Source organism: Cydia amplana, chromosome 3, assembly GCF_948474715.1.
Source record: "Cydia amplana chromosome 3, ilCydAmpl1.1, whole genome shotgun sequence".
In the NCBI taxonomy this organism is placed as follows: Eukaryota; Metazoa; Arthropoda; class Insecta; order Lepidoptera; family Tortricidae; genus Cydia; species Cydia amplana.
The window spans coordinates 7,529,710-7,545,180 of record NC_086071.1 but is presented as its reverse complement, the minus strand read 5'-3'; the positions used below and the strand labels follow the sequence as shown (position 1 = coordinate 7,545,180).

General features: G+C 38.0%; 1 protein-coding gene across 1 annotated transcript in view; it reads left to right on the top strand.

Moving 5' to 3' along the window:
- The window catches only part of LOC134662666 (gamma-aminobutyric acid receptor alpha-like), a 40,362-nt gene that overhangs the window by 16,010 nt on the left and 8,881 nt on the right, over positions 1-15,471 (top strand). The window contains exons 2-5 of the mRNA XM_063518937.1: positions 10,084-10,430; positions 11,463-11,530; positions 12,500-12,720; positions 14,654-14,736. Coding sequence (XP_063375007.1) covers positions 10,084-10,430; positions 11,463-11,530; positions 12,500-12,720; positions 14,654-14,736 — 719 coding nt within the window. The remainder of the gene's footprint in view (positions 1-10,083; positions 10,431-11,462; positions 11,531-12,499; positions 12,721-14,653; positions 14,737-15,471) is intronic.

Genomic DNA, 15,471 nt, shown 5'->3' with positions numbered 1-15,471 from the left:
GCGACTGAGTCAAAGTGATACCTGCCTTTTGGCACATGTCAAAATGAAATAAATAAGAAATACTCTCAAACCAAAGTGAGGAAATTTGGGTAAAAGATGTCCTAAACCATAATATTTATGGATTTCAATTATTATCTGGAACCTCACGTATCAAAGAAGATTAATAAAGCTTTAGCTTTATAGTAATATTACTGAACCAGAAACCTCGCATAATAATGTTAAATGTAAAGTGCGGTAGATCTTGTACATGCTGTGGACCTTCAAGCAAGGAAGCCGTACAACAATATTTCAGAAGAATCTGCCTATCGTTTTTGGGCACCTGCATGGCGTGCCTGGGATATATAACCGGAAACATCGGTACACGCTGCCAAATGAGCTGTTTTGTATGGTGCAGCAACTGCCTCATATTCGGGGGAGAACTCATTTCATTTTTCATTCAGGTAATGCACATCGCTCATAGTTTTACGTACGTAGGATCGTTCAAACCCAGTATTTCTAATGTAAACTACTACTATGCAGTAGCAAGCATATTATCCCTTGTAGCAGATTTCAAGAAGTATAAGTATCAGAGAGAAGTCAGTCAACGACATTTAAGAAAAAGGCTGCTCACAAGGCAGGTAAAACCTGATGGAAGAAATTAAGAAATTGGTTATGCTATACTTGCCCTTTTTTGGTCATGCTGTGATGACACTCGGGTACGTGCTGGAGCAGCTGTTCCTGGTGGAGGCCCCGGTAGCCAGCGGCATGGTACTCATGGGTCATCTGTGCGTGCTCACCGACCCGCGCGCGCTCAGCCCCGCCAGCCCCAGCGTGCAACTCATCAACATCGTATTTCTTATGAACAACATTCTAGTCTTCCTGTATGATTACATAAAGTCGCTACATGAATCGCGCACCCGTGTAATAGACCAATCTGTGAATTATTAGTTTAGGTTTCTAAAATAGTTGAAATTTTGTAATTAATTTATATAATAAAGACATGGTAAACTATCCACTTTTCCGTCTTAAAGCGCCTTGAGTTTGGGCCACTTGCACCATCCCGCTAACCCGGGTTAACCGGTTCAACCTGGAGTTACCAGTAATTTGACACTGGGTTATAGTCCGTTCGGAAAGAGAATTAAGAGTCGTGGAATGTATTGGGCCCCATACGTTCCACGACTCTTCTCTTTCCGCACAGACTAACCACGGTTTAACCGCTTATATAACATCACCGTGAGCTTTGAGCCGTTATGTATGAGGACAACTTATTTGTATTATGTTTTTTCTTAAATAATTTAAATCTAAAATCTATATTGAATCTAGTGTTATTAGGAACTCAAGTCTTATGAGTCAAAATTCGTTTCGTGAAGTTTCGAGTCTTTTTGAAATTCAAATGTACCAATTTTAGCTAGATAACTTATTGTTGATTCACTTGAAAATTAAAATAAGGCACATAAATTAAACCTTGCATAGAATAATTAATAAAAGAGGGTGTCCGTCGGTACCAGAGAATTTTAATTGGCTACTTCATAATGTTAGCACAGCAAAATTAAAATCCGTCCAGACTTTAATAGTATAGCATCATCATCAATTCTGTGATATTTCAGTTTGCGTGAAGCGTTGATAAGATCTACCTAGTTAGTCATAATTAGAGGTACAATAATCCGGGGGAAACCTTTATAAATGTGTTATAGTATGAAGTGTGGCGGAGCTGCGATATCTGAATCAAGAGCGATCGGGGCCTGAGTTGACAATTTGGCACAATTTGTAACCGGCGGAGAGTGCTCGTGCTGAGAGCCCTCCACGCCGCCGATGAGGCTGTACAATCACGGCTTTTGTAGTCGACACAAAGGGAAAATAATTACTGAAGGTCACCTGATAGACAAAATCTCGTTATACTTGGTCAACCAGATCTTGACAGTAGAATAAGGCGGCAAATTTGAAAAATGTAGGCGCGAAGTGGGCGCGAAGGGAAATCGTCCCATAGAAAATTTTAATTTCGCGCCTTTTTTTACTGACAAGATTTGGTTGACCAGCTATATCTTCTTTTTCTCCAATAGGCTCGAAAATGTTCAATCTAGAACTGGCAATCCAGTTTACTTACACACAATTTCTTTTTGTACGTTGGCCACATTACATGTCGTCGTCGACCGACCCGTAATTAATCCTACATGCCAATTACGGGGCAAATAGACTTTACATAGGTAAGTACCTATGTATGGAATTTCTCTGATACCTAAGTAGGTATCAGAGAAATTCTACGTTCATCTTTTATATAAAGGACCATGATAAAACTACGCTGGAAATTATGAATATAAACTTTATCTTTGTGTTCAGAGAGATTATGCAATGAAATTGGCTATTTCGTATGTTTATTTGTGTGCGTATTGGTATCAGCGTTGTAAAGTAGGTAGGTACCTACTATAAACTACTTATACTTAAAACAAAATAGGTATGCTTATTTAAATCTGGGGGCACGGTAGTGCCCCTGCCAAGACGAGCAAAGCGAAGCGCAAGGGCACTACCTACCTTTTCTCGAAGCGCTTCGTCGTTTTTTTGAACCCTCTTAACTTGGGTTTGGATTATACCAGATAAACAAAACTTTCGGGATATGATGTCAATAGTGGACTTATTAAGCATAAACATTTTCAATTGCATAGCTCTTATACTTTAGATTTTATTAATGTCTAAAAAACCCCGATTTCGTCACTGACTCACTCACTGTTGATCATCAAAACCTCTAGGGTACTTCCTGAAGTCCTAGGAAGCTGAAATTTGGTATGTGAGATAGTATTAGTCCACAAACAACAAAATAATTCAAAAACTTGAAATTATTAGCCACTAAGGGGGCGAAAAGGGGGGTGGAATTTTGTATGGGAAATCAATAACCGCGGAACCGATTTAGTTGAAATTTGGTATGTAGATAGTTATTGTTATGGGGAAGGATATAAAATAGTTTCAACCCCAAAATCACCCTGTAAGGGTGAAAAGGGGTGGAAAAAGGCGTTAGGGGAAAAGGGAGTTGAAGTTTGTATGTAAAAAAAACGTATTTCAGGATTTTTAATAGTAAATCACCCGCAACCTTTTAAATCAAAAAATTGTCATAAGCAACTTACAAAAAGATGTGAAATCCCACCAAAAACATTTTCATGTAAAATGTTGCCAAGACGAAACCATAAGGCTCGCACTGACAAAAAGTTATCAGATCTCTTGTAGAGCCAAGCTTCTAACTCTACAGGCCTTACCTTCACAGACTCTACACCTTAGTCAAAATATGTGGCTTGGCCGTTTCATTATTACAAGAACTATTTTATAATAAAAAATAATGAATAGTGAATACATTTTTCACCTTACGCCCATGTGACGAAACGGCCAAGCCACATATTTTGACTAAGGTGTAGAGTCTGTGAAGGTAGGGCCTGTAGAGTTAGAAGCTTGGCTCTACAAGAGATCTGATAACTTTTTGTCAGTGCGAGCCTTATGGTTTCGTCTTGGCAACATTTTACATGAAAATGTTTTTGGTGGGTGTATTATTCTAGGTAAAGTAAAATTGTACTGTGATGTCATATCCATTCCAGGTAAGTATCTTGGTAGCGTAACAACATCGATTTTTTGAAAGTGTGCGAACAAATATTACCTACAGCAAAATGTCCCAAGCTCTTATCTGGCATGTAGCTGTGGCCGTACTAATGAGAGTTATTCTCGTATTTCTCTATTTTCTCAATTTGTACCCACGAAGTGCTCCTAACTCGACGTTACTAGCCACCCCATGATTCGCAGTTAAGTTCTATGTAGAAGTTGCACTTTCGTTTTTATAAGGTAACTACCTAATACATACGTAGTAGGAACTTCGAGATCGTTGTTGTCACTTGTCTTATCATAAAAATATATTCCAGGGAGGGAATAAATGAAAGTATCATAATATGGGTATAAATATTCGTCAAAAGATCTTGGAGGCATTCCCTGACACTCGTGCGATGCGAAAATAATGCGAAAATAACCTGGAAAAAACTGTGCTATAGGTACTTAAACTAAATTTATCCCTATGCCTATAGACTACGTAAAATTCCCTAAAGAGGCATTTAGTAGTAGTAGTAGTAGTAAACTCTTTATTGTACAAAAAGACATATTAAAAATAACATACAATTAGTAAGAAGTACAAAGGCGAACTTATCCCTTTGAGGGATCTCTTCCAGTTAACCTTTGAGTAGATTTAGTTACTTCAAGTGAGTTACTAAAACTGATTTATTCAAAATAAAAAATCTAGGTGTCAAGCTTGAAATGTAGATTTTTAGGGTTCCGTAGTCAACTAGGAACCCTTAGAGTTTCGCCATGTCCGTCTGTCTGTCCGTCCGCGGCTTTGCTCCGTGATCGTTAGAGCTAGAAAGCTGCAATTTGGCATGAATCCATAAATCATGGCGTCAGAATATTATTTTAAAAACCACAAAAAAATTTTTAGGGTATCGACCTCCCATACAAAATGATTTTCGTTGGATAGGTCTCTCAAAACGAATAAGGGTTTTTTGAATTTTTTTTTTTGTTATTTGATAAAAATTACCGTTTTTGATAAAGTGAATAAACCATGGGTCCATAAAATATGAAAAAATCGTAAAACAAAAGCATAATAAATACTTTCAAAGTATAGCGAACACAGCCGTTTTTGAGTTAAGTATTGCAAAAACTCTTCTCCTCTTAGTAAAAAGACGTACCTACTAAGCGCTGCGGAGGTTGGTACTCCCTTACGCTTGTAATGTACCTACATGATACTTACTAATAGCCCCCGTTTAGCCTGTTTTGAGACAATGGAACTACGGAACCCCACACTGAGCATGGCCCGACATGTTCTTGGTATAATTTTATAATTTCCACTAAATACATACTTGCTACAAGTACCTATGTCTAACAAGATCTCTAGGCTCAGTTTATGTCACCACTGGGAAACAAAAACCAATGACTCTAATAACATGTTTGCTACTTTATTACTTATGTACCTACGCTCGAAACGACATTTAATTATCTTCTACGATCCTAACGTTCCTACTTCCATTTAGAATTTAGATAATGGGATAAAACAGGAGCTGGAAGAACTAATTAGTTATTTTGCCTCAAACATCGGCGTAGGTAGGTATCTATGCTAAATCTGTTTGCAAAATAGCAATCTTGCGATAAAGCTTATCCGGTACGACTGAATTGCTTGCGGAGGGGTATGACGTTATCATTTAGACAAATTAGCAACTAGCGAAGTCATTTTCATTAGTATCAGCGGCAGCTGAAAGCGGGACTGGCCACGTGCGGGCTCTGTCCACGACTTCCACGAGGCCTGGCAGCACGGGTCGCGTATTTAAATTCCGTTGAATTCGCGAGCGGTGAATCCTAGCACTTAAAGGTAAAGTCTACATAGTTACATGACCTTGAAACATCATAATCGCAGGGCGCAATACTGGTTTCAAGGAACTCACGCCGCGTCCGTGCTTTAATAGTTATTTGTACAACAAGAGATCAAAGTTTGATATTTTTTCGAGTGCTTATTTTGAGTCCCGTGCAAGCAAAAGATTCTATACCTAGTAGAATCTAATTTAGAATCTTGAGCGTAGTAAGGGACTCAAAAGCGCACGCGATCTTGTGTAGGTAGTTCACAAAACTTTTCACCTCTGCAGTGAGAACATATTAGACAACCTGAAAAATGTAATCTTTCTTCATCACTTACCTATTCACTCATATTTTCTTAAGATATACTAACAATTAAGTTTAATTACCGCAATCAAACACAACAACAAAACAATAAATTTCAGTAAAATAGGTAATAATATATGGAAACAACGACCATCAATTGATTGACAATTCAATCGACAACTTTTTTTTTGTAAAAAAAAACATTGTAATTTACGGTCCGAATTGCGGATACTTACTATTTTGTAAACTATAGTAGAGATTCTTAAAAGTATAATTATTTATTTTACGTGATATTCTGTGTATTTTTTGAGTTCATTATTTTAATCGTACAATAATTTACTTAAAATATAGTGTTTTTATCAGTTTTTATCAAATCTTAAACTTTATTTTCATTATAAACTTTAAATAAATGTCATATACTAAGAAAAACTGACCAAGGCCTCCAGTGCCCCAGGCTGCTTGGTGGCTTGGTTTTCATTAATGAATTATTAAGAATTCATACTCGTACGTGTTTTGGAACGATGCGTTCTGACGTTTTTCGGGGATCTATTATAAACAGTTAGGTAATATTACCGTTGAATGTCGTTTGAACTTTTTTTGTCTCTTTCTTTTTGCTAACGACGTGAAAGGGACAGAGATAATAGAATCCAAGTATTTCGAACTTGTATTAGACCCCGCATATTAAAATGACATTTGAATATTAAGATCACTTGAATGTCATTTTGTCTCACTCAGTGAGCAAAATGCGATTTTGCTCACTGTTTTTAAGTAGCAAAGTACCCTTATTCGAGCTGCTGAGGTGAAAAAGCTATTGTGACACCCGCCACTAATTGGGTACTTTCCTCTACTTAAAATACATACATTATTTCACACCGTGCGCGAAATAAAGCACCAGATAATTATAAGAAAAACGTAGATAGGTAGCAGTTATTTATAAACATAACTTTTTTGATAAATCGGATAGAAATACATATAAAAAGTAGGAAGAAAGTAGGCGAGTTGACCGTGACGTACTAGTTTTCATATAAATTCCATATTGGCAAATCGTTTTGACAGTTCTAAAAAAATGAAGCTGATTTGACTAGTAGGAAAGTGCGAGAGTTTCAAGGCACGATGGTTAAAAAAAAATTCCACCGTGTCATACCGCGCGTGTGAAACAAAATTGTTCACCACACCAAAGCGACGAAAATACTAACTGTAAAATATCAAACAAAATCAAACCAAATCAAATCCAAATGAACGTTTTTAAATGTTTATCATTGAAAATTATCATTTTAAAGTCAACTTTACCAGCCAACATAAGGAAACAACTCAAAATTTGCATCTGATTACTTTGCCCCACGTGTAGATGAAATTCAATTTCTCATTCGTTTTTGAACAATCGAGAGAGCCTTTAACAGTAAAGTTGGTGTGGTGAAAAATATATTTCATAATTACCTCTCTTGGCAAAGTCAAAGTGTCACTGTATTATTAATGTTTAATTAATTAAAATTGTCGCGTGTAACGAGATCAATCGAGTCAAGCGGTAACAATGGAGAGCCTTTCTTTTCAGTCCTTACTTTCAGACAAAGGCATATCGAAATACGAGTTCTAGATAGAGCGATAAAAGGCGGTCTTGCAATTTGGAGATGAGGCGAATTGAACGAATGATAAATGAATATAATCACATAGGTACACATAAGTAAACCTAAAGTAATTATAAAATGGCACTGACTACTTCACATGACTGTTGTTATGTGTGCATGGTCTCTCTTCGCGGGGCTACACCTATAGGTAATTAGGTACCTATTCATAGAAATTTTCTTAAACGTCGAAACTCTAAACACTCGACGTTGCAATAGGTGTATCATCAATCAAATTAGGTACCTACCTACTACAATAAATTCATCAAATAATTTTGTTGTGTGAATTTTTTTTCAATACATTTTTATTGAGATAGTCAAGAACACAGTTTGATATGGATTAATGACGAATCAATCGCAAGGATTATATGGGAGGCATAAAGGGTAGCAATCAATTAGTTCATGCATAGAAGGCGCAATCACAGCCCGTCACTCGGCAATTGGGACGACTCGACTGTGCATCTGACGCTCCTCGAACACATGCACAAAGTCATCCGGGCTATTCGATTAATCGCGCCAAACTCGAACATGTTACGTGAAGTTTAGGGATCTCATTCAATGTCGGCCAACGCTCTTAATATATCGGCCACCTGCAGAAATTGTTGAAGGAACTACGAGTATTAACCAACAATAGTTCAAGGATATGTTTACACTAAAATATACCTTATACTCATACGCAATAGCGTTGCAGTTGACGCATATCGGTATTGCCTTTAAACCACCTTTACGTGCCCTTTCCGTAGGCAAGTAATTTAATTTTTGGTACCTCATAGAACTCGAAAGTGTATAGATAGTGTCCGCCTGAGATAACTAAATTAATAGGTAATTTTAACCTCCATAGAACTCTCCAAACCTCCCTCATCTCATCATTTTAGTTTAAGTGATTATGATTCAATTTTAGTTTTGGGCATAAGAATATTTCTTTTTTGTTGTCCGATGAACAATAGTCAATACCTTATGGGCATACAAGTAGTATTTTGTAAATTGTAGTTTATCACACACAGAAAATTATCTGTGTGATAAACTACATCATCTTCCTCGCGTTGTCCCGGCATTTTGCCACGGCTCATGGGAGCCTGGGGTCCACTTGGCAACTAATCCCAGTAATTGGCGTGGGCACTAGTTTTTACGAAAGCGACTGATGCCATCTGACCTTCCAACCCAGAGGGTAAACTAGGCCCGTTTTGGGATTAGTCCGGTTTCCTCACGATGTTTTCCTTCACCGAAAAGCGTCTGGTAAATATCAAATGATATTTCGTACATAAGTTCCGAAAAACTCATTGGTACAAGCCGGGGTTCGAACCCGCGACCTCCGGATTGCAAGTCGCACGCTCTTACCGCTAGGCCACCAGCGCTTCTGTGTGATAAACTACAATGTACAAAATATGTATGTCCATAAGAGAGACGAGAACCTAATTGCAGTGTATGACCATGACCCTTATTGTTCTCAAATTTCAGATTTCTCGAAGACGTTTGATCAATTTAGGATTTGTTTACTGTAGGGACTAAGTGTCAGAGTCTGTGTGTGACTTAGTCCCATTGTCATTATATCAGGATCTGGCGATGGGATTCTGGTGAAAATGAGGGAAATATGCACTTAAATTGGCTTTAGGTAAAGGTACAATATAGGACTAATATTGTACAGAGATTTCGAATGAATTGCGAGGTTAAAGGCAGTGATGAATAAATCCACGAGTTGTACCGAGACCCTCCTTAACATAACCTAAAACAAAGAACCGCCTGGGCCCCGTGCCAAGGGTCTCGAAAGGTACTCCAGAATAAATTCCATTACTCCAACTAGTCCGGGGTTCGCTTCATATTCAAGCAATTAAAAAGAAATACGAGTAATACGACTTGATGAATATAGCCAAAGAAACAGTTTAAGCCGATTCTAATTTATTCAGGGGGATCCTGACAGCTGTAGACTTAGATTAGGTACTATTTCTTTAGAATGAATCTTGTTATTTACTAGTAGTTCGCCCCGAACTGACAACTTGCGATTCGCCAAAAAATATATAGAGTGGATTCCGGTTTTTACCATTTTGGCTTCGGATTCATATTAGAATAGAATAGAATAGAATAGAAATAATTTTATTCGTGAGCACAAACACAAAATAGAAACATGTAACAGATATAACAGAGATATAACAAGAGATAACAAGAGATATAACAAAGAATAAAAGGATAAAGTGCCACGAAATGGTCTCATCTCAGCATGTTGCTGGCGACTTCCAGCGCTGATCGGTGAAACAATCACGACAGGTAACATGAATACAAAACAAAATTGATATATAACATACAAAAGACAAAGTCAGCAAAAAGATAAAAATACATTACAATAAATTATAAATTATTAAGGGACCTTTCGGATTTTCGGAGAATGTAGGAAACGGTTCTTTCACCATAGATGACAGCTTTTATGTTAAGTATGTAGTTTTAGAAACTACTAATAACTCCATATCGACAAAGTGGGACTTTTGGGCTAAAAGTGACAAATTGTGACTAATGTTTTGAACTACTGCCATAATATGTAGGTCAATTATTATTGAGATAGGTAGGTAGGTAGTAGGTATAGGTACTTATAACTTAAGCCTCTAGAAACAAACACTTAGGTCTAGCTTCCAATAAAATTGCAAAACAAAATGTTCATTACACGGTCCAATGGGAACGAGATCAATGAAGCGTCAGTTAAAAATCAAACAAAAAAGCACTATTCAGCTGCCGAGCGCAATTTCATCGCGGCTGACATTGCTGCGCTCTACGGAAACATTTTAAGAAATATAATAACGTCAACATTCTCTCCTTGCAGCCTGCAAGTTGACGCAAAAGGAGCGATCTACTTGACGACTAAAAATGGAACATTTCCAATATCGCTGACCGCGAAGTCCCGTGAGGCGGTGTCGCAACACTCTCCCAAGATTTTGTCCAGCGCTGATACAAAAACTCCGGAAGCCCCCGGTTATAGCGACCGCGACTACTGGGAGACTGACAAAATCCTTTCCAATTATTTGAACATAACGTTCGGTGAAATGGACACGCGCTATATGTGGAAAAACAAAAGGAGCATCAACGACGCGGTTTCCAGAAACATCACGCTGGTGCTTGAGAACCTTTTGAAGAATTATGAGAACTCGCAGCTCCCTACTCATGGAAAAGGTTTGTGTCGACATATTTTAATATTAGGGCTCATTTAGACGGTGCGAAAACTCGCATGCGAGTTTCATTACATTGCGTCATTTGGTCGGTCGTCTGAATTAATGTAACCTCAATGGTCCGCAATGTAACTAAAATCGTATACGAGTTCGCGCGCCGTCTAAATCAGCCCAGTGTGTGAGTTAATAAATAGTACATTACGTTACATGTGCGAAAAGAAGGAAATTCGCAACGAGTGGTGATAAATTAAAACACGACCGAAGATAGAGTTTTAAATCCATCATATCATCATAATCATCATAACTTAAGAGCTTTGCTCTTGTCGGTGTAGTAATCGCCAATCATTTCTTTCTTGTGCCAGTCTTTAAATCCATACGAGTTGCGAATTACCTATTAGGTACAGCGTTATAGATTACAAATGGCCCTTTAAATTTTCGACATAGGCACGTAAAGTGCTAATTACCGAACTAGTGCGGTAAGGTAGCACCTCTAATGTACCTACTGTAAAATAATTTAAGGTTCGTTAAAATAAATAAAAATAGATTTCTTTGTTAGGGTTCCGTACCCAAAGGGTAAAAACGGGACCCTATTACTAAGACTCCGCTGTCCGTCCGTCCGTCCGTCCGTCCGTCCGTCCGTCTGTCACCAGGTTGTATCTCACGAACCGTGATGAACAGTTCTAGCTAACTGTGTGTGTGAAATTTTCACAGATGATGTATTTCTGTTGCCGCTATAACAACAAATACTAAAAACAGAATAAAATAAAGATTTAAGTGGGGCTCCCATACAACAAACGTGATTTATGACCGAAGTTAAGCAACGTCGGGCGGGGTCAGTACTTGGATGGGTGACCTTTTTTTTGCTTGTTTTTTTTGCTTGTTTTGCTCTATTTTTTGTTGATGGTGCGGAACCCTCCGTGCGCGAGTCCGACTCGCACTTAGCCGGTTTTTTTTTGTTTTTAATACGAATTTCTTTTACCTAAGACTTTAGATATATACTTCCCATTGTAGGTATTAATATTATACTTTGTTTCAGGGTACCCTACAGTTGTGCAAACCAATATATTGATAAGGAGTATGGGCCCGATATCAGAGCTTGATATGGTGAGCGCGTTTATCCGTTAGGTTATAAACAACATTACATCCAGTGCATGTTGAGGAAAAAATAACAGTAGCTTTGAGCTTATAGTCGTAGTAGTTAATATTTGCCTCCTTGTAAAACAAATAACTATTGAGTATTGAGTGAGAAGACCAAACAGTAAAGTAAGTATGAGAAGACATTGCGCCAGACAAATTACACGTGTCAAATTATTAATCCCACGGCATTTTTTTGCTGCAATGAAGAATTACAACAACCAACATAAAAGTCCACGCGAACGAAGTCGCAGGCAAACGTTTATTTCATTTTGAAATAATAACGAGATATTCTATCGACAATTGCAACTTTTGTGTCAATGAAAGTAAACTTTTCCACTTTAAAGTAAAACTCATTCAAAGATGTTGCTGTCGACATCAATCAATCGGTTTCTGGGAGAATGATCGCCAACCATTCTGTTTTTTCCAATTATGGTCTCTATAGCCTTACTACGACTGCCTTAACAGTGTCAAACTGACATATTCGCTAAACTTACTTTCTAATATGCGAATACAAGCGAGATGCATATAATAGTACATTAGTACATTACCTAGGGAGGTAAATTCGTAAATGCTCCAGATCGCAGGTGTTTGTGGCCCGAACCGAAGGTAAGGGCCATAAATATGCGATCTGGGGCTTTACGAATTACCGCCCGTGGTTTGTATAAAGTTTTACGTCTTGCTGCCTTGGCCAGGAAGTGAGATATTCTTCTCGCGTAGCGGGAAGAAAATCCCACTTACGGGCCTAGGGTGACGTAAAGTAAATTACGCACACCCTAGCGAATATGTCAGTGTTAAACTGGTGGTAGCCATAAAGGTACTTAGACATGGAATACTCATTGAAGTAGTTAGGTAAAGGAACGCAAACGAGTTGCCTAAAAGTATTTTTTAAATCAACATTAACAATTTTTTTCAATGAACATTAAGGTTTATATCCAGGACTATTCAATGGACTGCTACTTCAGGCAATACTGGCGCGACACCCGACTCTCCTTCCTCGGGCCCATTCGCTCGCTGTCACTATCCATCAAGATGCTCGAGCGGATCTGGCGCCCAGACACCTACTTCTACAATGGCAAACATTCCTATGTGCACACTATAACTGTGCCCAACAAGCTGTTAAGGATCAGTCAGCATGGTGATATATTGTACTCGATGAGGTATGTCCAAATTAGTGATGCAACGTATAGCACATTACAAATACAAATACGATTATTACTTTCAGAATTTTACGAATACGAATAGCAGGTACGATTGAGGTACAAACTAAACCTTATAGTTCTTCCCATACAAAACATGACTACCAACTGCAAATATTGTCTCAAGTAGTGTGGTGTGTGTGTGTGTGTGTGGTGTTGTTGTTGTGTTGTGTATTGTGCAAGTTGTGTTGTGTGTGTTGTAACTAATTTTAAAAGTATTTAGTATATAGTATAGTGTGGTTGTTTCCCTGCCTTCCAATCAAAACAAATCTACCAATGATCAATGTATTCTTCATTAAGTTTTCTACAAGTCTTTGATTGACAGCCATATTCGAACTTTAAGATACGTCAAATACTAGAGATTGAAACGATATGGATGGGATATGTCAGTGTCAAACAAGTGTCAAAAGTGACGCGTTTGTTTGAAGAAACGTCACTTTTGACACTTGTTTGACACTGACATATCTATTCCATATCGTTTCAACCTCTAGTATTTGACGTATCTTAAAGTTCGAATATGGCCGTATAATGTGGCTGATGGGACTTATTTTTTTCTACCGTACGGCGCTGTATGGGCAATTGGGCATTGGGGCAATATGGGTGACGGTTGGACATCGGCCCAACAAACTTGTTTATATACCCATTTTTTGCTTGGTTTATGTTACCTACTCAAGTTGCATGTGCTGTGATGTATGGCAGAACATACCTACTTGAAAGAGTAGTACTAGTACCTACGTATTATAATTTTGTGACGGGATTTTTTTACAGAAAGTATGTACTTAGTTACTCATCTATTCTAGAGTAGTTTTAAGGACCATACAGGCGTTTTCCTGTAGGTAATGGTTGTGCAAATAGGGATCATTAATTTCATACCCGCCGAGCAAACATAGCGTCCGTCGGCATCCGCCATTTAATTGGCAGAGTGAAAAATCTCGCGCTCCGATTACCCTCCCGAGTTTATTCATTGGCCGTAAATTGTGATGGATAATATTAATTTAAAAAAGAAACTTTACAACCGTTTTCAGTGCTTGGCGCACTTGAAGGGTAAGGGTAGGTACCCTTGTACACAAATCTATTGCTACGGGCTACGGCAGGTTCAATATATCAGTTCAAAAAATGGCAAGGTGCCAAAGTATCCGGCCGTGTTAGAGGACGATCGTACATAATCGTAATATTGTGATTATTTATAAGATGTCTGTTACCCATTGCAATATATTTGATAAGTAATGTGTTATTCGTTATGTTCTCTTTCTGCATATTGTTACATTTTGGGACTTGATCTGGTCAAATGTTGGATTGAACATTGCATATTATGTTCGATTCAGTGGTACCTATTAATTAGGTAGGCACTGAATATGCGCGAATGCGTATGCCACTGGTTTATTGGATACTGATGGTGGTTGTAGCGGTAATAATAATAAATTATGAACAGGTAGTCCGTTATTGCAGAGTGCTAACTTGCTAGGATGTACTTAATAGACACTGAGACCAATAAATTGACCTTATTCCCTTTTTTTGTGACCCAAGCAAAGCGACTAATGTCCTTACTAAATTTATACTATACCAAGTGTACTTACCTAGTTAATTACCATGGCATAGTGCTCAATGGTCATGGGTTGTCTGTGAGACGACATTTGATTAGTGTAAGACGAAATGGTCCACCCTCTTTATTCGTAGGCGCTGGCATTGGGTATCAATATAAACAAATTGCGCCCATTTACTAAAGCTATATGTATTTATAAAATAGATGCCATGTAACAAATAAACAATTGTTTTTCGCAGTAAATGCGTAGTAAGTGAACAAGCAAACCAATTAAAGCTTTCCCTATTGTATAATTATATTCCAGAGTTTTTGTGACATGACCCCGATAATTAAAAGCATTATTTTTTACAGGTTGACTATTAAAGCTAAATGCCCCATGGAGCTTCGGAATTTTCCAATGGATCGCCAGTCCTGTCCACTTATACTTGGTAGTTGTAAGTACTTAATAGAAATTCTTAGTAAAAATAAGTAAATTACGTAATAATCGAACAGAGCCCGTAGGTATTGGACTTTTTAAATGCTACTCATTACATGATGGTGACTAACTTTAAGTAGGTACACCTTTCATAGCCACTTGGCTACATTGTGCAATTTCATGGCAAGATTTGAAATGGCGTATATTGTCAGGCGTGTCTCACTCCGCGATTTCGTCGCTTTGCTACAGGTAGCTAAAAGTACATCCGTTCGGCCCCAATTTTGGGGAAAGCCATAAGCCGCGCGTGGCGCTGTTGCCACCTAGCGGCCATATCTGTGCTGATCGTAACAGACGCGTTTTGTTAGAGAGTGAGTCTTCTGTACTTAGTCCTATTATTTATTCTGTGGTATTGTTCCATAAATGTTAGGAGAGGTCATCAATTGAAGTGGAACATTTGTTCATTGTGCCTACTTACATTACTTAAAACCTACTGGAAAGTACATTGAACTCACACATGAACAATTTTTTTTCAGTTTTTCTTTCAGTTTTACATTGTTTTCTACTGTGAGCAATAAATCTTTATTGGTCGCCCATTTTGAAAGCTGTGTACAACATAAAGCTCACTCAAAAGCGTCTCGGTTGCATTAAAGCGCTCAGCATGCAGCGCTTGGGCCCTAACCTTGTTTCCCTAACCGATGCGAGCTTTTGTACGACATGCTTGTACAAATTGAACATTGTGTGTGCTTATTTCACA